This window comes from Saccopteryx leptura, chromosome 11 (assembly GCF_036850995.1).
Source record: "Saccopteryx leptura isolate mSacLep1 chromosome 11, mSacLep1_pri_phased_curated, whole genome shotgun sequence".
In the NCBI taxonomy this organism is placed as follows: domain Eukaryota; kingdom Metazoa; phylum Chordata; class Mammalia; order Chiroptera; family Emballonuridae; genus Saccopteryx; species Saccopteryx leptura.
The window spans coordinates 68,437,998-68,458,819 of record NC_089513.1 but is presented as its reverse complement, the minus strand read 5'-3'; the positions used below and the strand labels follow the sequence as shown (position 1 = coordinate 68,458,819).

General features: G+C 54.6%; 1 protein-coding gene across 2 annotated transcripts in view; it reads right to left on the bottom strand.

Annotated features, from left to right (window-relative positions):
- KCND3 (potassium voltage-gated channel subfamily D member 3) overlaps positions 1 to 9,650 on the bottom strand; it is a 186,718-nt gene extending 177,068 nt beyond the window's left edge. For both annotated transcript variants that reach the window (XM_066353235.1, XM_066353236.1), the window contains exons 1-2: positions 9,526 to 9,650; positions 1,220 to 2,397 (exon numbers count right to left, since the gene is read on the bottom strand). In XM_066353235.1, coding sequence (XP_066209332.1) covers positions 1,220 to 2,325 — 1,106 coding nt within the window. In that variant the 5' untranslated portion in view covers positions 2,326 to 2,397; positions 9,526 to 9,650. The remainder of the gene's footprint in view (positions 1 to 1,219; positions 2,398 to 9,525) is intronic.
- Between the last annotated feature and the right edge of the window lie 11,172 nt (positions 9,651 to 20,822).

Genomic DNA, 20,822 nt, shown 5'->3' with positions numbered 1-20,822 from the left:
TCAGTCATTCCCAGTAAGTACACGCATCCCTATGGAAGAGCGACACCAGCACCACAGGGTCTCAGCCGGGAAAAAAAAATCGAATCGCCAGGATTCCACCAACCAAATTGTCAAAGACCAAATAAAAAGCTTCATGAATTCTCCACCAACAATATAATGCTTCCTGGCCTAAGCAAATAGAGACCCAGCATATGAATTGCAAAGGGGGGTTGCATTAGCGTCAATGGCTTACAGCAGCTGATGCAGAAACCCTAAGAAATACACACCTTCCTGCCTTCTCCGGCTCTACTGTCGGCACGAGGTTGTCATCTCCTCCCTCAGACCCCTTCTTCTGATGGAAGGATCCACATCCCAGCACCATAAATACACTGCTGTGACCTCAGCTGAAGAAGGGACCTCTGGGAGATGAAAGAGACGGAGTCCCCTGTCACCTCTCCGAGGGCGTCTGTCTCCCTCCCTTTGGCAATATTGCTGCTTCTGTGTCTGACCACATGATTCATCCAGACCGCCCTCACAATCACCCAGGTAGGCTGCTGGGTCGTTGAATCCGAGAATCAGGCTGAGAAAGCAAGACTGCCCCTCCTTCGGTGAGAAAGAAACAAACTGGGGGGGGGGGTGCCCCCGCTCTTCAGACAACCCAAGTTCAGAGTCACTTAGAGAACGTCTGCTCAGGGCTCCCAAACCTGTGAGCGTCTGGGGCGGCAGAAAGGAAAAGCGAGGCGAAAGAGAAAACAATCTGCAAGGAAACTACAAACAAATGCAGGAAGGACCCAAAGAGAGCATCCGTGGCGTCTTCTGTTAACAGAGACCTGTACCCTCCTTACGACACTCACCGAACTCTGGCTGCGCTGTTCCTCCCCACCTGCGGCCCTGGCTCTGACCCTCATACGCACAGATACATAAAGAAATGCAGCGATCACCACCCCAGCCCACCCCGCACAGAATAAAAAGAAATGGTGCCTTAACTTTCTACGTTTTATAAAACACACCAAAAGAAAGCACAATTCTATTCAAAAAAAAAAAAAAAGAAAGCACAATTTGGAGCAAGCCACTGCCCCCAAACAAATCAGTCACGTGTCTCCCCCTTCCGAAGAAGCAACTGCCTGGTTCACACGTGTTGGGTGCGATACTCCGTCCTCCTCCGCCCCACGCTGACGGCATCCAGGGCCGCCCCGCCCCACCCAGCCCCGCCCTGCTGCAGGCCGCCCTGCCCACTCACCCCAGCGTGGTCATGGTGACAATGGTGTACCAGAAGGAGGCGGGGATGCTCGTGAACTTGCTGGCAGAGGAGCCCTTCTCGGCATAGAACATCACAGTGGCGAAGATGATGATGGCCATGGTGAGGGAGAAGAGCAGGAAGCCGAGCTCGGAGGCGCAGCTCTTGAGCGTGTAGCCCAGGATGCGCAGGCCCTGCGAGTGCCGGGAGAACTTGAAGATGCGGAAGACGCGGAAGACCCGCAGCGTGACGAAGGCGCCGGACACGTCCTCGTTGTTGGTCATGACCAGGCCGATGTAGTAGGGCATGATGGCCACCACGTCGATGATGCTCATCACGCTGCGGATGAAGCGGTAGCGGCTGGGCGCGGCGAAGAGCCGGAGGAGGTACTCCACCGTGAAGATCATGACGCAGGCCGTGTCCAGGCAGAAGAAGGCCACCGAGTAGCGCTCGCCGCACGGCAGCTCCTTGCTGCCGGGCACCGTGCCGCACGGCACCGTCTCCACCACGTTGGTGATGACCGAGACGGCGATGAAGAAGCCAGTCACGTAGTAGAAGACCAAGGCCAGCGTGCTGGTGTGCGGGTTCTCGAAGGCCCGCCACATGGTCTGGCGGAAGCTGAGCGACGGCATGGACTCCTGGTTGTTCTCCGAGTCGTTGTCGTCCATGAGCCGCTCGGCGTTCTCGCGCTTGCGGTCCTTGTACTCCTCGTAGCAGCAGTCCCCGATGATCTCGGGGAGGATGCCGTAGAAGGCCAGCTCGTCGTCGTAGGCCGAGATGCACTCGTAGCGCGGGTAGTGCAGCTTCCCGGTGCGGTAGAAGTTGAGCACGCAGCGGAACACCTCGGGGTCCCGGTCGAAGAAGTACTCCTTGGTGTCCTCGTTGAAGAAGAACTCCTTCTCCGTGCTGCCCAGCAGCGTGTCCGGGTAGCGCTCCAGCGTGGTCCGCCAGGTCTGGAACCTCCGCCCGCTCACGTTGAGCACGATCAGCTCGTCCTGCCGCTTGTTCTTGTCGGCCGGGGCCAGGGGCATGGGGCAGTTGGCCACCGGCATCCACCCGATGGCCGCCGCCCGGGCGAAAGGCAGCCAGGCTGCCACTCCCGCCGCCATGGTGACTCCAGCTCTTGGGCCGGCGGCTGCGCAGACGCTCTGCACACCAGCTTGGACCGAGTTCAGCGACCCCTGGGAGACAGGAGGAGAGAGCAGAGAACCAACCGGTGAGTCCACCATCATCGACCTCTAGGTGGGAGGTGGGACACAGGGAAGGGTCACTGGGGAGAGAAACAGCAAATATCTTGAAGGCAAACTAATTAAAGTGAAATCACCACCCACGAGAGAGGACTGGGTTCTTCTCCGCCCTCCCCTGTCGGGGAGGCACCTAGCGTGGGGGCAGTGCGCCCCGCGGAATCACCCCGGCGACGCTGACTGACACATTGTCAGGTGCCGGAAGGGCTCAGGAGCACGTGGAGGGAAAAGCCGCCTCAGCAGGAAGATCTGGGAAGACACGGGAAATAATCACCTCTGAAAGGTTATGGTGTTATTAAGAATTTAAATTGGAAGAGGGGTAAATGAGTTCTCATTAAATGAATTTCAAAGTGGGATAAACATGCTAATTTTTATTTTACTCTTTAACCTCCCCCCCCCCACAGGGTAATCAGGAATGGGGTGTGGCTGAAGGAGGTTGTATAAACATATTTCTACTCCACTCCGGGGAGGAGGAGGCCGGGCTGCCCGGAGCTGGGGAACGCTCTGAGATGTCAGGTGACTACAGTAGGCCCGGGGCTTGGCTTGGTGCAGCTCTATCCCCAAGTCCAATGGAGAAGGCTGTCCCCAGCGGAGTGCTCCTCTCTAGGATGCCCAACAATCTAAGGTCCAATCGCGACCCTCAGAGCCGTGACAGAAAGACGTGGGAGAGGCTGGGCGGCCAGCTGGGTCCCTTTCCCGCCTTGTACAGGGACTCTGGGATTCCTGGCCCACCTGCCTCCCCTGCACTGTCTCTCCCAGAGGAAGCCGATCCACCCTCCCTGCCATCTCCAGATTCCTCGCCTCCCATGACCATCTGCCCACCATCCCTAGCTCCCTTGGGTTACATAACACTCCTCCTTCCATGCCAGCCTTTCACCTGGCCCCGCCCTCGGCTGTTCCCGCCCAGCTCTCTGAACCACACTGTGCACACACCTCCCCGTCACTTGCCTGGATGGAGGACACAATGGCATGGCACATTATATTTGGCTCTGGGAAGCAGATTTACCTTCCCAGTTCTGGCTTTTTAAAGATGATAGTGAGATGACTCTGCAATCCCCAAATGTGCACCATCTGCGGCTAGACATGCGGTGACACAGAAACGCACGTAACAGCAACGGGAAGCTGTTTGGGGTTAACGCACTCGTGTTCACGAACCCTGTATTGATCACCTAGAACCGAGTCTGACGCAGTTACTGGGGCCCTTGGAATGCAGCTGGTTCGATGCTAAGGAAACGAGGCAGAGATGAGTCCTATAATGGGATTGAAGCTTCGTCTCTCCCGGTCAAACCCCTTCTCCTGACTCCAGCCCTTCTGGGATTTCAGATCTCTACCTGCTCCCATCCCGAGGTGCACTGGCCTTTCCCACCTGGATGCCTCTGAAGCTGGACAGGTTTCACCTGGATCTCCCCACCTGCAGGAAGCTCTTCACCCTTCGCTCTCAGGTCCCCTGACCCCAGTGCGGCCACCTAAGCCGCCTTCCTCATTGCTCTACCCAGCGAGTTGCCAAACAAGAAGACAGCAGCTTCCTCCCCTCATTAAGGCCCCCATTTTCTCAGGCTTCTCCTTGTCTCTCCTGGCCTGCTTGTCTCTCACCACCACCCCCAATCCCATTTCTCCTGTTTCCCAGAAACCCATTCTGCTCCGAGTCACGTCCCTAAGGCAAGCTTCTGCTGGCACTTTACCCCACAGCCTGTAAAATCAAATCCAAACTCCTGGGCCCAGCATCCCAGCACTCCCACGATTAGATCCTTTCCAGCCCCATGTCCCATGCACCCTGTTTGGCCTCCAGCAACAAGACCACAGGCCGGCTCATGCACAGCCCTTGTGGGCACCCATCTCTGGCACTCTGCCTTCTCTTGGTATCATACTATCCTTACCTTGCAGTCCTCCCTTTAGAGCCCTACCTGGCCTTTACCCTTGTTGTGAGGCCCCCGCCTCTTCCCACCATGAAATCCTCTCGTGGTTTGGGCTCCCAGCACCGTGTCGGCCCCTATTCTCTAGTATCCATCACCCTCCGGCCTGGATTACAGATGCTTTCTGCACGTCTCATGAATAATCATGGCAAACCCTGGCCAGGGAGCTCACTTGGTTAGAACATCATCCTGATATGCCAAGGTTACAGGTTCGATTCCCAGTCAGGGCATATTCAAAAATCAAGCAATGAATGCATAAATAAGTGGAATAACAAATCAATGTTTCTCTCTCTCTCTCTCTCCTGCTCTCTGTTTCTCTAAAGTCAATCAAGCCTGACCAGGTGGTGGCACAGTGGATAGAGCGTCAACCTGGGATTCCGAGGACCCAGGTTCAAAACCCCGAGGTTGCTGGCTTGAGCATGGGCTCACATGCTTGAGAGCAGGGTTGCCAGCTTGAGTGTGGGACCATAGACATAACCCCATGGTCGCTGGCTTGAGCCCTACGGTCACTGGCTTGGCTGAAACAACCCCCCCCCCCGAGTCAAAGTACGTATGAGAAGCAATCAATGAATAATTAAGAGTGCTGCAACTATGAGTTGATGCTTTTCATCTCCCTTCCTATCTGTCTGTCCCTGTGTCGCTCTCTCTCTCACAAAAAATAAAAAATCAGTCAATTAAAATAACTTAAACACTTTTTTCAATATAATAATCATGGCTAACAATAATTGAGCAGTCACTGTAGGGCAGCACTGCTGTGGACCACCTCGTGCCTCTCTCCCAGCCCAGGCAGCCCAGTGCTAACCACCTCCTGAGGTCTCCCTGTCAGGAGACGGCAATGGGGTCTCCTGAGGCCCGGCTGTGTGCCGGGCACGATTCCACATGCTTACGTGGACCATCTCATCTGATCCCACCAACACCCTGAGCGGCAGACACCGCGGCTGTCCCCATGTCACCGATGAGGAAGACGACGCGAGAGGAGCTGTGCTAACCAATGGGATAAGTGGGCAGCACGGTTTGAACCCAGAGAGTCTCACTGTGAGTCCAAGGGTCCAGCCAGCCTGCTGCCCTGCCTCCCCCATCACACCAAGCTCCTTCAGGGCAAAGGCCGTGACACCCCCATTTTCACGGGACAACCCAGGAGGGAGCACGGGGTGGCACCCAGTGGGTGCTCACAGCACCGCGAGCCCCCTTCCACAGACCGTCTGCATCCGTCAGTCCTACTCCAGGCCCTGCAAATGCCATTTCGGAGGTCTTCAAAGGTGGGCCTCATCCCTCCAAACAGAAAGTAAACTCTGGGGAAGATCTGGATCAAAGGAACCCAATTTACATGCCTCTGACTCACTGTGACCTTGGTTGCGTTTTCTCCAGCAGCCGACCTCTGCCTCAGTTTCCCAGTCTGCACACTAAGGAGAATATTCACAGGTCCCTTGGCTCCCTCAGAAGGAGAGGACCCTTGGTTCCGATGCCACGGAAGACTACAGGAATGACAATAACATTCCCTATTAATGTCATCACTGGGAGACAGAAGAACAGCACAGGCCTAATGAGCCCTTGTTATGGGGGCTGAGGACAGAACAGGGATCATTCATCCACGGCAGCAGATAATCCACAGGCCGCTGCTAGAAGACTGGGGAACAAGCCCCATGTGTGTTGTATCTTCCAGAAATGTGCCCTTTGAGCCCCCTGTGCTTCCCTCGGCTTCCAGGAGAGCGTGGAGTCCTCAGCCCACACTTAGCTAGATGATCTGAGGGGTAAGGGAAGCTTGGGAAGCCAGCCCGCCGTGTAAACTTGGTCACAGATAATTCCAGTACAGAGTTAGTTAACATTCACTGAGCACTGACAACGCTCTGTTTTAGGCACTTTTCTAACAAACGTTTAATTGAGTCGCACAAAAATTCTATGGCATGGACATTTCGGCCCACATGTTTCATTCAGGTAAGGAGACCAAGACCCAGAAAGTGTTTTTCAAAGTGGCTATATTCCACTTTGTGTCCGGGACTTGGCAATTTTCAAATAGCTCACTGCCAAATGGCTTTCCGGACTTAGGTGTAGCCAGATCCGATGTTGCCCCCTAGGAGAGCGGGGCGCAGAGCCTCTCCTTGCTGCATCCTGGGCCGCCGAGAACATGGAGGCCCTGCATCCCAGTTTCAATGCTGTGTGAACTCGTGAAAGCAAGCCACCATCACCCTGTGGGCCTCACCATCCCCACCTGTAAAATCAGAGAACTGGAGAAGCAAGTGGCAAGCAGCCCTTCGGCTGTAATCATCTTTATCTTCCTGGATCCAGGACATCTCGGCGGCAGCTCAGGGCTTCCTGAGACCTCTTCGTAACTGTCGCCCATGCAAAGCAGGAAGTGGAGCATCTGGGTTTGTTGCTGTGAGCATGGAGTTAGCTGGAGCTGCTGCTTAGCAAAGGCAGTTCTGGGAATTTCTGGCGAGACTGGTGCCCACCCAGAGCAGGGCACACCACCCGCATGACTCAGAACTCAGGGCTTTGGACGCTGAGGTCCACCCACTGAGCCCCGGGAGGATGAAGGGGACAGGTTCCCAGATTCTGGGCCCTGGACCTCTCTGACCCTTAAAGACCCCTGCTTTACCCCAGAATGGAGCTCAGAGAAGCAGGGCCTGTAGGGGATTTGAGTGGCAAAGAGTGAGACTGCAGAGCTAGGAGGCACCCTGCAGCACGCTGCCGGGGCCAAACACACGGCTCTGCACACGGAGGACAAGGCCCTCGCTGCCTCCCCAGACTCACTGCCTGGTAACCTCCCCAGACTCACTGCCCGGTAACCTCCCCAGACTCACTGCCTGGTAACCTCCCCTGCCACGCTGAGCACCGTGGCCTTAGCCTCTCCACGCCCATGGCCCATGGGCAGTTTGCAAACTGCTTTCAGGTGAGTGATTGAAAGCTGGGGAAGGATAAACAACCGCCCTCTAGCATAAAAGCCTCTGCTCCCAAGGCCAGACCGTTACCCCATGCTTTAATTCAGGACAATCTCCCCAAAGAAGCACAGGAAAGGGCCAGGCCACCTCCAGAGGCTCAAGCCCTGTTCCTCTGGTAAAGAGTGCCCCCCTAAAAAGAGCAGCTACCCCATTGCTACTTTCTCTCCCCCACCCGTGTGTGTGTGTTGGTGGCAGGGGTTCAGGGTCAGGGTTGGGAAGGGGAAGAAAAGTGTCCCACCGGACACTGTGCCCATGGCCACCCCAGCCGTCACCTCCATATAACCCTGCAGGCAGGACCTGGCTCCAGGAGGGCCTCTTGGTGGCTCGCACTGCAGCATGGGCCCCTGACAGGCACCAACACCTCCCGGAGCCGACCTGGGTATGAATTCCTGCAACAGGCCCAACAGTGCGGCCCCGTTTCCAGCCAATGGCACTGCACATGCCTCAAATGCCAAGGTTTTACTAGGACGTGGACGCCTTACGAATGAAAAGTCTGAAGCTATTTTTGTTTTTGGCAGAAGAGTTTGACAGTGGGAAAGATGGGGGTGGGGGCAGGCTGGGGAAGAGACATTTGAAACAGGTGAGTGCTGAAATGACAAAGGCAAAGAATCCTGGAAAAGGGAAACCGATTTTCCCCTGCTGTAAAAAGTCAGCACTGTTCAACAGCTTCTGTTGGGAGGAGGAGGGCCAAAAGTGGACAGAGTGACCAGACAGCCTGCCCCAGGGACTGACCCCTAACCTGAGCACAGGCTCAAGGCAGCAAAGATGTCACATTGCCACCATCTGCCCTTCAGTGACCTCGGCACAGTGTTGGGGGTGCGGGATCTCTCTGGAAACTTTTACTTTCCACAATTCCACATCACATTGCTGAGCCCAGAATGAGGCCAGTCTGGGGGGAGGGGAGAGGGGCTTTCCTCTGTGCCCCCCAGATTTGGGTAGGCAGGGAGGAAACTGACAGGGTGCTAAGCTGGGGCTCCTTGGGGTACAGGCCTGGGACACACACAGGTTCTCTTCTCCCACAGTGCCACTCCTAGGCTGACCACAGCACTGTCCTGAACCCTTTCCTTCCAGCCTCCTTAACAGCAAAAAGGAACCAGCCTCTGATCTTGCTTCCTCTGGGGTCTCTTGTGTACTTGTATTCTCTTGCATTCAGGGAGTGACAAAGAAAAATAAACACATCGATTCCTGACCGTGTGCCAACATGTCCACATGGGGAAATGTACACATGTTTGCACTGAATTTGTGCACGCCCAGTCCCTCTTTCTACAGACATAAAACACCCAGGTGCCCTTGAAGGAACAGTAAATAAGGTGTAAATGTAACCATCACGTACATTCCTGCAAAATACCAACATGCACCATAGAGCAACCCTTGCGGAATCTTATAAACAGACCACTTTGTGCCTAGGATCACGAGAAAGTTCAGACACCCTCCCTTAGCAAATACAACGGAGGCTTTTGCTATAAGATTCCAGGTCCGGAACCTCAGCCTGTTGCTGACATGTCACGGCTGCCCGGGATAAAAAAAAAAAGCAGGACATCTTGGACTTCATTCAAATGTCAACACTAAGCAAGTGCAGGAATTTAGTTGATTCCAGGTAACTTCTCTGCCCAGTCCCTTCCGCGCCGCATCTCAGTGTAAACACCTCGCAAACCCCCTCCCCGCGCCGCGTTGGCCCCTTGTCCCTTGGAGGCCTTTCCCAGAGCTCGCGGGGGAGAAGCGGCGTCAGGCAGGGCCAGATGTGCGGGACCCCGGCCTCTGGTAGGCACACCCCGGCTCGCCGGGCTGGAGAACTTTGCGAAGCGCCCCAACTCCCTGCTTCCGACCTCAGCCATTTCTCTCCTTTTCTCACAAAGAGCCGGGGGGACGGAGCAAGCCGTCGCCCCCTGCCGCCGGATCCCGGGGCGCTGCCGCTGGCACCCCAGAGCGAAGGCAGGCCAATGGAAAGAGGGCAGAGGTTCACACACCCACCCCCAACCTCACAGCGCCTGGCGGTCCGGAGGTGGCTCCGTAGCCGGAGGGAACCGACGCCCCCAGGCCGGCTGCCGGCTCCCCCGCGGCGCCGGCCCCACCCCCAGTCCTTCCGGCGCCCCAGCGCCCACCCACCCGGGCTCGGGAGTGGGAGGGTGCCGCGTGGGCAGCTGGAGCAACAGGCGTGGGAGCCGCGCTCCTTACACTTCTGGCTCCAGAAGGCTCGGTCGCGTCCCTCTTACCTTCGGCGAAGCCAGCCCCGGCCCCGCGCGCGGGGAAGCTCCGGCCGGGGGCCGCGGAGGCGCCGAGCACCCAGCAGCGCGGGGGAGCGCCCAGCAGCCGCCTCGTCTCCGGCGGAGTCTTTCTCCCTCCCTCGCTCGGTCCGCTCGTGCGTCCGTCTGTCCGTGGGCCCCTCCCTCCCCCGCCGCCCCAGCCCGGGTTCAGCAGCGCGTCCCCTCCCCGCCTCGCCGCTCCGCTCGCGGGCTCGCGGGCTCGCGGCGCCCTCGCTCGCTCCCTGCCCCCGCCGCTGCCGGCGCCGCGCGGAGCGGAGCCGGCGGGCCACCGGCTGCCTGGCGAGGTCTCTCTCCTGAAGCGGGGCGGGGGCGCGGCGCGGGCGGGGCGGAGAGCAGAGTCCGGGGGAGGCTGCGAGACTGCGCCCTGGGCTCCTGAGCGATCCCCGCCGGCGAGCGGCTCAGGCCCGGCTCGGGAGCGCGGGGCCGCTAGGCAGCGGAGGGAGAGACGAGGAGGATCCGGAGGCTCGCCGCGGAAGGGTGCCCGGGGCGAGGGCGTGAGGGGGAGTGACTCCCCGAGCGAGGGTGTGAGTGCGTGTGTGTGTCTGTGTGTGTAGAGGGGCGCGCGCGTGAGCGGGGGCCGGGGGGCGGGGAGACGAGGCAGAGCCTGGTGCGTCTCCCCGGGCAAGTGGAGGAATCCTAGGGTGTGCCTGGAGGTGGCGGAGTGTGCCGACGCGGGTGTGAGCGCGTGTGCCGGCGAGGGTGGGCACCGGGGGTGAGCGTGGCAAGGTGAGCTCAGTTTGGGGGTGGGGGCGGAGCACGGAGTAGGCGTGAGTGTGAGCTCGGGGGCGTGTATGGTGGGGACCCAGGGAGAGATGTCCGAGAGAGCCAGTGTGTGCGCGCGTGGGGTGTGTCAGGACCTAGCTGGGTGTCTGTCTCTCATCGACTGTCCACGCGACAGAAGCCCTTGCTTGCGGCGAGCCCAGCCACGGGCGAAGTGGAATCCGCTACCGCACAAGCTTCCCGGCTCGCCGCGCTCTCAGCTCCATGTGCTGGGACTGGACAGGTCCCGGCGTGTGGGGCACACGAACTGCCCTTACCCCAGGTACGAGCCTCTCTCCTCTCAGAGCGCGAGGGGCACGACCTGACGGTAGGAATTCGCCCTCCTAGCCCTCCACGTGTACCCAGGATCCAGATCCGAGTCTGGACTTGGGAGCGTGCGTTCTCAATCCGGGTCTGCCCGGTCTCTCGGTACGTCCCCGAAACCCATGAATCCCCATTGCCCGGTGCCTCGGCCCAGGTTGGGGATCAGGCCGTCGGCACGTGCCGCAGGGCCCGGCGTCTGGAACCCCGAGCCTCCGGGGGAAGTGGTATCGGTCCCAGACAGTCGAGGCCCCAGCGCGCGGAGGACTCGTTCCCCGCGGCTGTGCGGACCCGCGGCTCTCAATTTCCCGGTGTTTCCGGCCCGATGCTCGGAATCCGGGATCTCGGCCTGGCGCTGGGTAGCGAGGGCCGAACGCAGGGCTTGAGCGATCACAGTTCTGGGCGCGGAGAGGTTTGTGCCAAAGACGGAGACCGAGCAAAAAGGGAAGTGTGCGGAAAAGGGGAGGGTGCACTTGAAAGGCAGTCGGAGCTCGGGCGGGGCTGGGGAAGGACCTCTCTGACCCAGAACGGGTTTTCTGGCTGGTGAGAGCCCCTACGTTCTTCCAGATTAACGGCACCGGGCCGGTCATTGTGGTCTGGGCCCGTGTGGCGCCTGGGAGCCAGGACCCCTTTTCATTCATTCCTCCCACTCTCCCAAAGCCCCCTCTAGTGTGTCAGTCTGAAAGGTGCACAATTAGCCCTTCAAGAGGTGGGCGTCGGCTGTATTAGCATTTGCCTGGAGTCCCGAGCTGTGTGAGATTTGCATACTGATTTGCATACAGTAATAATGATTAACAACACTGCCACTCCCTGGCAGACAAGGGAAGAATTCAGGGAAGGCCCTGGCATTGCTCCCGCCCCCTTCTTCCTCCTCCCTTTCCTCTGGGGAAGAGCTAATTTTCTCAGGACTGGACCCTCAAATGCCCTGACCCCTGGGTGCCTCAGACGCTGGAGACTGGGGGAGGAGGGGGGAGGCAGAGGGGGCAGGTGTAGCCTGGACCTTCAGTCCTCCACTCCCAAATCCAACTTGGAAGAGTTAAAACCTAGTCTTTATTTCTGCCCAGGTTTGAACTCCTGTATATTCCCTTCCTTGTTTTGCACCTTGGGGGCACTCAGAGCTGGGTCTGCCCCAAAGCTCAGAGGATTTTGAGAGCAGTGAGCTGAGAGGAGCCTTCCTCCTCCAGGGAGGTCAGCTGGTGGGACACGGTGCTGTCCTGCACCTTGTAGCCCTGCTTGAAGACAGGACACTGATTAGACACCCACCCTCCCCACACACACACACGCCTGGGCCCCATTCCTCCCAGGCTCTCAGCTCATCATTTAAGCGAAACAGCTCTAGACTGTCATCTCCTTTCTGTGGAGACAATCTGTTGGAAAGCATGAAAGATTTGACTTTCTACTCTAGGCCGGTGTGGGTTTTATTTACCAGCCCTGCTCACAACCAGGTGACCTGGAAAATAAGCGAGCAAGTGATGGGCAGACAGGAGGCCCCTTGACCTGGGCAGCTGGAGGAGGCCTTGCCCACGGTGCGTCCCTGGTCTCTCCCGGTCTGGCCCTCACTGCCTCTTTCCAGCACTACCTGGCTGCACCCTCCCCCTCTCTGCCTCTGGCCTGGCCTGGCCGGGATTTTCACTTGCTTTTCCCCCATGACACGGCCGCTTTTCCTTTAACTCTCAGCTTCTATTTAAAAAGCTAATTTGGGAGCCTGTCGATGCTCCCAATTCAGACATTTTAAATAGGAACAGAAAGTCAGGAGCTGCCAGGGCACTAGGTTTCCTCCCCTCGCCACCCGCACAGCTGAGGGAGTTGTTCAGATACTCCACCACTGGCCCTGGCCATGATGTGTGTGTGTGTGTGTGTGTGTGTGTGTGTGTGTGAGAGAGAGAGAGAGAGAGAGAGAGAGAGAGCTCTCTCAGGGTGTATTTCAGGCCCTCTTCTATTTAAAGACTGTGCTCCTATGGACAACTGTTGTCCGTGTGTGTGTCCTTTCCAAGCTGTGCACACTTGGGATCCTTCTTCAGTCCACAGCTCTGGCTGCTATTTGCAGAGCTTGTCTCCGTGTGGACTGTGAGGCAACCGGGCTCCAAGTCTGCAGCCTCTTTGCTGCCGCGCGGGGCCGGTGCGTCTGTGTGGCTGTTTCCGGGGCTGTGCAGTGCAGGCTCGGTCTCTGAAGCTGGCTCAGCGTGTCCGGGAGGGCTGCTCACACCCTCGCTGCTGGTGGCTGTCCTCCTCCAGCCCCTGGCCCACGACGGGGTGGGAGCGGGAAGGGCAGACCGTGCCTCTGAGGGCTGCAGACTTTCTGCACTCAGGGTGCCGTGTACCTTGGAAGTAAAAAGCACAGACTTTGAGGTCAGGCTGCCTGGATTTCAACCTGCCTCTGCTGCTTACTAGCTGTGTGATCCTGAGGAAGCTACTTAACCTCTCTGTGCCTTGATTTCCTTGTCTACCATAAAAGGGCAACACATAGTACTCTGTACCTTATGGTATCATACTATCACAGATAAAGGACATAGAACAGCGCCTGGGACGTGGGAAGTATAATGTAATTGGTGGTTGTCGTTGTTGTTCAAGGCAAGAGTGGTGTTCAAGGCAAGGAAGTGTGATGAAATCGTTCTGGGAGACGCAGACTGCAGGACTGGGCCCACAGACACCGGCACACCCACACCTCCACGCATGTAACCACAACCGCCATAGCCCACAATGGGTCAAGTTCACCCAGTAGAGACAGTTGATTCCCTAAGCCTCAGAAGAGAGACTTCTGGTGAAGGAATAGAGGGAGGGGTGGAGGAGGGAGGGGATAAGGAAGAGGCCGGGCCATGTCAGAAGCCCCTGGGGCATTTCCAAAGGCCAGTTTTATTCTGCAAGAGTTGGTCCCAGGACCCTCAATACAGATGGATCTGCCCTTCCTATTCCTACTCACCTAACCATGTAAAGCAAGGCTGTGAATGTGGAGACCCATGAGGGGCTCAGATGGGTGGACTGTCATTCTCCCTGAGTCTCCCCTGGTCCTCGGTGACCTCTTGATTGGATCCCGCCATTGCCTCCTGTCCCTGATCCCATACCTGGCCACACAAACCTTTATTCGGTGGCCATCAGAATTCATTTTGTCTCAGAGTCTGAGCATCTAATCAAGGCACAGAGAGGGAAAGTGGCTTCCCCAAGGTCACACAGCTAGAGATACAGGAAGCCACCAACAGGAGGGGGAGCTGTAATTGCCTGCGCACAGTAAGGCTCTCCAAGGAATCCAAGCAATGTTGTGAATCCCTGGGTTGTACTGATCTTGACATAGCCACCTTATGGCGAAGACTCCTGGCTGGGTCTCTAGCAACCCTGCACTGCAGATGTTACCACTGTTTCATGGATGGGAACATGGGGTGGGTGATGCAGGGGGAAGCATCCCATGCTGGACACCTAACGGGAAGCTCCGAGCCTTCCCTCTTGCCACTGCCCTGGGCTGTTGGTTTTCTTTCTCCGGAGTGTAGGATGGCCCCATCAGTGAGAGGAAGATCTGACCGAAGAGGACACTCTTTTTTTTTTTTTTTTCCTGAAGTTGGAAACGGGGAGGCAGTCAGACAGACTCCCGCATGCGCCCCACCAGGATCCACCCGGCATGCCCACCAGGGGGCGATGCTCTGCCCATCCGGGGCATTGTTCTGTTGCAACCAGAGCCATTCTAGCGCCTGAGGCAGAGGCCACAGAGCCATCCCCAGCGCCCGGGCCAACTTTGCTCCAATGGAGCCTTGGCTGCGGGAGGGGAAGAGAGAGAGAGAGAGAGAGAGAGAGAGAGAGAGGAAGGGGGGGAGGGGTGGAGAAGCATATGGGCGCTTCTCCTGTGTGCCCTGGCCAGGAATCGAACCCGGGACTCCTGCATGCCAGGCCGACGCTCTACCACTGAGCCAACCGGCCAGGGCCAAAGAGGACACTCTTGACCTAGCTGTGTTGGGCTCTTTGGTGTTTGGCCTACGTGGGCTGGATGGCGAGGGGTCTCAGTGCATCTAGACTGGGGTGGTACCCTATGAGTTTTCTTCAGAGTGAAGTCCTCCGAGCAGTTCTGAAGCCAGCTGCTGCCCTGGCTTTCTCTCGTCTCCAAGGTGAGGTGAAAGTAAAGCTGAAAAGTTTCGCCAGGCTCTCGTGAGGTCCAGGTTGCCTGCTGGCTGTTGCCCAGACTGTCCAGTTCGGCCAGGCCAAGAGGTACTGACCAATATTGGTGGCACTGCTGGCTGAACTCTCACAACTCTCAGATGCTTCTGGTCCTTCTTGAGGGAGCGTGGGAGCCCTCTCTTCCTGCTGCCCTAGGAGGCCTGGGTGGTCGCCTCATTAGCCATTTGGGAGGCCTGGGTGGTCGCCTCATTAGCCAAAATGCATAGGTCAGCTAGAGCAAATGAGAAGGGGTCAAAATCAGTGGCGCTCCTGAAAGTCAGTCTTTGCAGGAAAACTTTGCCAGCCTGACACCTGCTCCCACCCAGGCAGATCCTGGGGAGGCAGAGCCCTGGTGAGGGGCTTCCTGCTCATCAAGACCTCCCTCAGAGGGAGGGACCAGGTGAAGGAAGAGGAGGGGTGGAGGAAGGAAAGCAGGACTGAGAAGGGGACGTGAGCACGGGAAGGAAGAAGAAAGAGACCCTAGCCATTCGTTCAGTGTTTTGCTAGTGACAGTTTGAAGGAGGGTGGCTAGAGGCTGCAGGCGCTCGGTTCTCCGCTGGTGGCTCTTTTTGCCTGTGCACTGATGGATATTTCCCAGGGCTCTGTCCTTGTCCTTCTCTGCTTCTCCATCTGTCCTTTCCCCTGGAAAGCGGATGGGAGCCACTGGTTTCAAGCTCGTCCCTGTGCTGAATATCTCTTCCTGAGCTTTCTCTATCAATGTGCATCCCCAGCTTTGTACAGGTACCTCCTGGTCTCACCTCGCTGCCGCCCTTCTGCAACCTTCCGCAGTAGATGATGGCTCACTCTAAAAATCCCTGTTCCAAGCCTGTCGTCTCCCTCACTTCCTCTCTGGCCTTATTTTCTCTCTCTCTCTCTCTCTCTCTCTCTCTCTCTTTCCAGCACACAGACCTTTTCTGTCACCTGACCAAAGCACATTCTTGCGCACCCTTGTGCCTTAGTATGTCCTCCAAAAATGCCTTCTACCCCTTCCTATTTCCTTCTGTCTTCCTAGGAAACTTCCACTGGGCCTGAAACCTTTAATACACAGCCCAAAGGTCCCATGAGACATATGGGTAAAGTCCACCCTGGTCCCCACTTGGGCTTCCGCAGTCCTGCCTCCTACCTCAAACTCAGTTCTTATTACCTTACGTTGTTTGCATGGCAGTCTCGCTGTCTGGCTTTACGCTGTTTAAGGCAGGGACAATTTCTTAGCCATCTCTGAAAGTGCTAGCTCAGTGCTTGGCCCATTGCAGACACTCAATAAATTTGCGCTAGGAATTTATTTCAGTTTTCATTCACATAGCTCTCTTGACTGTGTGTGTGTGTGTAATTGAGAATGTGCAATAAATTTGTCAACTAGGCAACCTGCAGGTCCTATCTGATTGATCTTAAGCACTGGCATGAGGACAGGGAGAAAGGAGGAAGGTGTTCGATTTGGGGCCGATCCTGGAGGAAAAGAGCCCCAGGGCCCCCTCCTCCCGCCTTTTCAGGTCTGCACAATGAGCCTCGGTCAATGCTGCCGACAGACTCCTAGCCAGTGTTCTGCTCTTGAACTAGATTGCCTTTCAGGGAACTCTTTTCTTTCCTTTCTGGCAGAATGACAGTCACGTCCCCAGAATATCACCTCCTTGGGAACAGCCAGGACGTGGTCAGTGGGAAGTGTACCTGGTTGCCTGCAGCTGTGACTGCGCCTGCCCGTAAAAACCAGTGTGGGAGCCTGCCAAAAGCCCATTAGCCAAAACCCTGGCTTGGCTCAAGGACAAGCCCAAACCGAAGCTTGCTGGACTTGAAGTTTAAAACTGCGTGAAACCCACATTACAAAACCTGGGAGAGTGGCGGCTTAGTGGTGAGAGATGGGCTTAGGGTAGTCTTGGCTTCAAATCTTGACTTTAACGTGCAAGTTGTGTGTGACCTTGGGTAAGTCACTCGACTTCTCTGTTCTTCAGTTACCTCACCTGTAAAATGGGTTGTAAGGAGGTATTGACTCATAGGGTTCTGGAAGATTGAATTAGAGAAAGTACAATGGCATGTCTTATATGCAATTAGAACTAAAACACTGGCTTTTATAATATTGTAACTGAGTTTACATGTGTTTGAAACAAGCTCTTTTAAATCTTGGGCATAGTTCTCTATAGTGCTTGTTTGTGAAAAAGTTTACGAAGGTCACTCAGGTGCCTTCCACGTGGTTATTGCTCATACTGAGACCTCAGGAATTGTATGAAATCAGAGAATTTTTTCTGTGCATCCTTTTTTTTTTTTTTTGAGCACTGGTATACCTTTATCTAACAGACACTAGTGTGTTCCAGGTATTTCCTGTTAGTAAACACAAATATAATCATGATTTTTATTAAGACCTCAGATCATGATTCTCCAAGCCAACACATTTTTTTATTGGCTCCTGTGGCACCCCATTTCTGCAGCCTTAAGCTTCAATTGCCTATTTCTCCCCATTCCCTTCTCCTCAGCAAGAACGGTAAAAATCACTTAAACTAAAGTGTAAGTGACTATCCTGTCCAGAGATATAGTATTCACATTTTAGCAGAAACATGGCCGTAAGCCAAAGCCATAAAATAGAGTGGATTTTAGGCATCCATCAGAGTCATGGGGGACATTTAGGGGAGACAAGAGGCTCTTCCCAACTCCAGTCACTGTTCACTCATAAAAGTGGTCCCATTAATTGAACCATAAACAACAAAGTAGGCTGCTTCTGAATTCTGCAGTTAGAACATCAAGTCTCCGACCCTCGCAGAAGTGTTGTAATAAGGGGATTTGTGCACCAACATTCAGTACCACAGTCCTGTTGGTAAACAGACACAGCTCATAAGTGCTGAGATCCCTCTCAGCTCTGCAAATCTATGATGTTCATATTTGAGTGCATTTTTTCCTTCAGAGCTCAAGGCTAGGGTTGGGTGTTTCTGCCTCACTGGTTTGAGGGACATCCAGCTACAAAACTGCTAATTGCTTTGGTGAGTCAACAAGTAAACAAAGACAGTCCAGTCACTGTCCCTGTACTGCAAGGTCGTAAGAGGTTTCTGGACCTCTCCATAAAGCCTCATGAGAAAGGATCATCCTGGCCCTTTAAAAATTCTTCATTATGGAAAATTTTAAAGATAAACAAAAGGAGAGAGAACTGTATAATATACCCCCATGAACCCGCCTTTAGCTTTGATAATTACCAACTCAGGCCAACTATGATTTATCGATGCTCCTACTCACCAGCAACCCCTACCCAATAATTTTGAAGCGACTTCCAGATGTCGTATAATTTCATCTGTAAATATTTCAGTAATCACACCCTCCTTACAGCCAATAAAACCCATCTCTCCAGCAAAAAGGTCCTTCCTACCTTCCCCCATGCTGCTAAGAACATTTGGCCAGTGTCTGCACCAGAGATAATCCTTGAGTTAGGCAAGTTCAAGGGTCTACTGAATTCTGCCCAAAGTCAGTCCTGCTCCTTGGGGAGGGGACAATAATAAAATGCCATGCAGTGGTACCTACACGGGCAAGCTTTTTGGTGTCAGCAGGGCTGCTGCCCAGTAATTGAAATGCGACTGAAACTGAGAGGCAAAAACTGTAATTGTGAATCTCAACTTGACTCAGCATTTTTCACATTTAATTTTTAACAATTCTTATTTTACTTCCATGTTACAGATAAGAAAATGAGGTCTAAGATCACACAGCTAGTAAGTACCTGTGGCAGAGACTGACTACATAGATGCTAATCAAATTTAATTCCTCTTTTCAAAGGGCATACATAGCTAGGTCACATTTCCCAGGATCCTTTGCAGCTAGGTTTGGCCAGGTGACTCAGTTCTGGTCAAGGTAATATAAGCCAGTCACCTAAAAAACATCCAGGGCAATCCTGCATGCTCTCTCTCGCTTACTCCATTCACTGGCTGAATGGAGAGAATGTCAAGGACAAGAAGGAAGAAGCCCAGTTCCCTGAATGACTGTGTGGAGCAGACTCCCCCTCCAATCCCACAACTTTTATTGGACTCTGAAATAAATTTAAAAAAATAAACTTTCATTTTGTTATTATTATGTTAAACCACCAAAATTTGGGTAATATATGTTAAAGCACTAACTGTACCCTGACCAATACAGTGGCACAAATGGGATTTAAACTGCAAGTTTGACTATGCCAACATCCAAAGTCTTGCCCTACGCCACACTGCCTTCAGGCGCAAGAAATAAGAACTGCCTGACCTGTGGTGGCACAGTAAATAAAGCGTCGAGCTGGAAAGCTGAGGTTTCTGGTTCAAAACCCTAGGCTTACCCGGTCAAGGCACATATGGGAGTTGATGCTTCCTGCTCCTCCCCCCTTGTATCTCCCTTCTCTCTCTCTCTCCTCTCAAATGAATAAATAAAATCTTAAAATAAAATAAAAAAGAAAGAACTGCTTATAAAAATCTCTCACATGGCCCTGGCCAGTTGGCTCAGTGGTAGAGCATTGACCAAGTGTATGGATGTCCTGGGTTCAATTCCCAGTCAGGGCACACAAGAGAAGTGACCATCTGTTTCTTCACCCCTCCCCCTTCTCTGTCTCTCTCTTCCTCTCCTGCGGCCATGGCTTAACTGGTTTGGGCGCATTGGCCCTGGGTGCCGAGGATGACTCTGAAGAGCCTCTGCTTCAGGTACTAAAAATAGTTCAGTTGTGAGCATGGCCCCAGATGGGCGGAGCGTTAGCCCCAGACGGGGGTTGCACGGTGGATCCAGTCAGGGCGCAGGCAGGAGTCTGTCTCTCTATCTGCCCTCGTCTCACTTGGAAAAAGAAGAAGAAAAAAAGACTCTCCCACAAGTTTAGCATTTGACAGAATGGTCTGTGAGGATCTCACAGCTTAGATTTGTGTTATGTAATGTGGCAACTACTAGTCATGTCGTGTAAGGCTATTTTAATCCAAACTAAAATTAATTAAAATTTAAAAATGTTTCTTAATTGCAATGATCACATTTCAAGTGCTCAGTAGCCACTTGTGGCTAATAATGATCCCATTAGACAGTACAGATGGAGACCATTCCATCACCATAGAAAGTTCCACTGGACAATGCCGACTTCGATAGGCCCGGTATTCACAATGCACCTCTCCCCAGGTCCCCACCGAAAAGATGGGGGTGCTGCTCATGAGAGGACTCAGGGTGGTCTGGACAGCAACGAGGCTGCTTCGGGACTTACAGACCTCTCCTTACCCAGACCTGGGGTCTTTGCTCCTGCCGCATCCGGGTAACCCTCCAGCCATAATCTTGAGGTCCTGCTGTCCTCACCGCAACATGCTTTCCCATGACCTCCTTGCACAGAATGAGCCCGGCCCATCTCACTGGACAACGTCTGTGAAGGTGTTGAGCATCAAGCACCAGGATGCGGGCCGAGGCCCCAGGGCCATGCTTTATGGCCTGGGCTAGGGATGCCCAGGGAATTTTCCAGAAATAGAAGTCCAACCAAGGAGGCCAGTACTTCAGTTCACTTTCCACACAGAGCCATCTTTGCAAAATACAAATTGCACCATGTTGCCTGGTTGAAACCTTCTATAAAGAGCCCCCACATTGAGTAGATGTCCCTCGACGTGTCTTCCATTGTTACCAGATGCTGGCTACCCTGCTTTCTCACTTCTCTCTCCTGGACCCCTTGAGCTTTGTGTTCTGGCCACAGTGGAAGTGCTGCATTCGGCTGCAAACAGCCAGCTTTGCTCTTATCTCTGAGTGTTTGCTCAGGCTGTTCCCTCCCTGGGAGCTCTGCGCCCCTCACCGCCCCCCCCCCCCCACCTCTGCTTAGCTAAGCCACATGCTAGGCTAAGCTTGGAAACTCGCCTCCCTGGAGGCCTTTCCTGCCCCTCAGCTGGGGACAGTCTCTTCCTCCTCTCCCTAGGCCACCTGCCCCACTAGCCTCAGAACTCCCCACACTTCCAAGTCTTCCCCGGGGAACAGGAAAGAGACGCAGTTGCTTTAGGAATTGAAAGCAAAGAGATTTTGTGGAGGTTTTTCTCAAGAGACTAATCCTTCTTAATCCCTCTAAAGTTTAAAGTATGAGT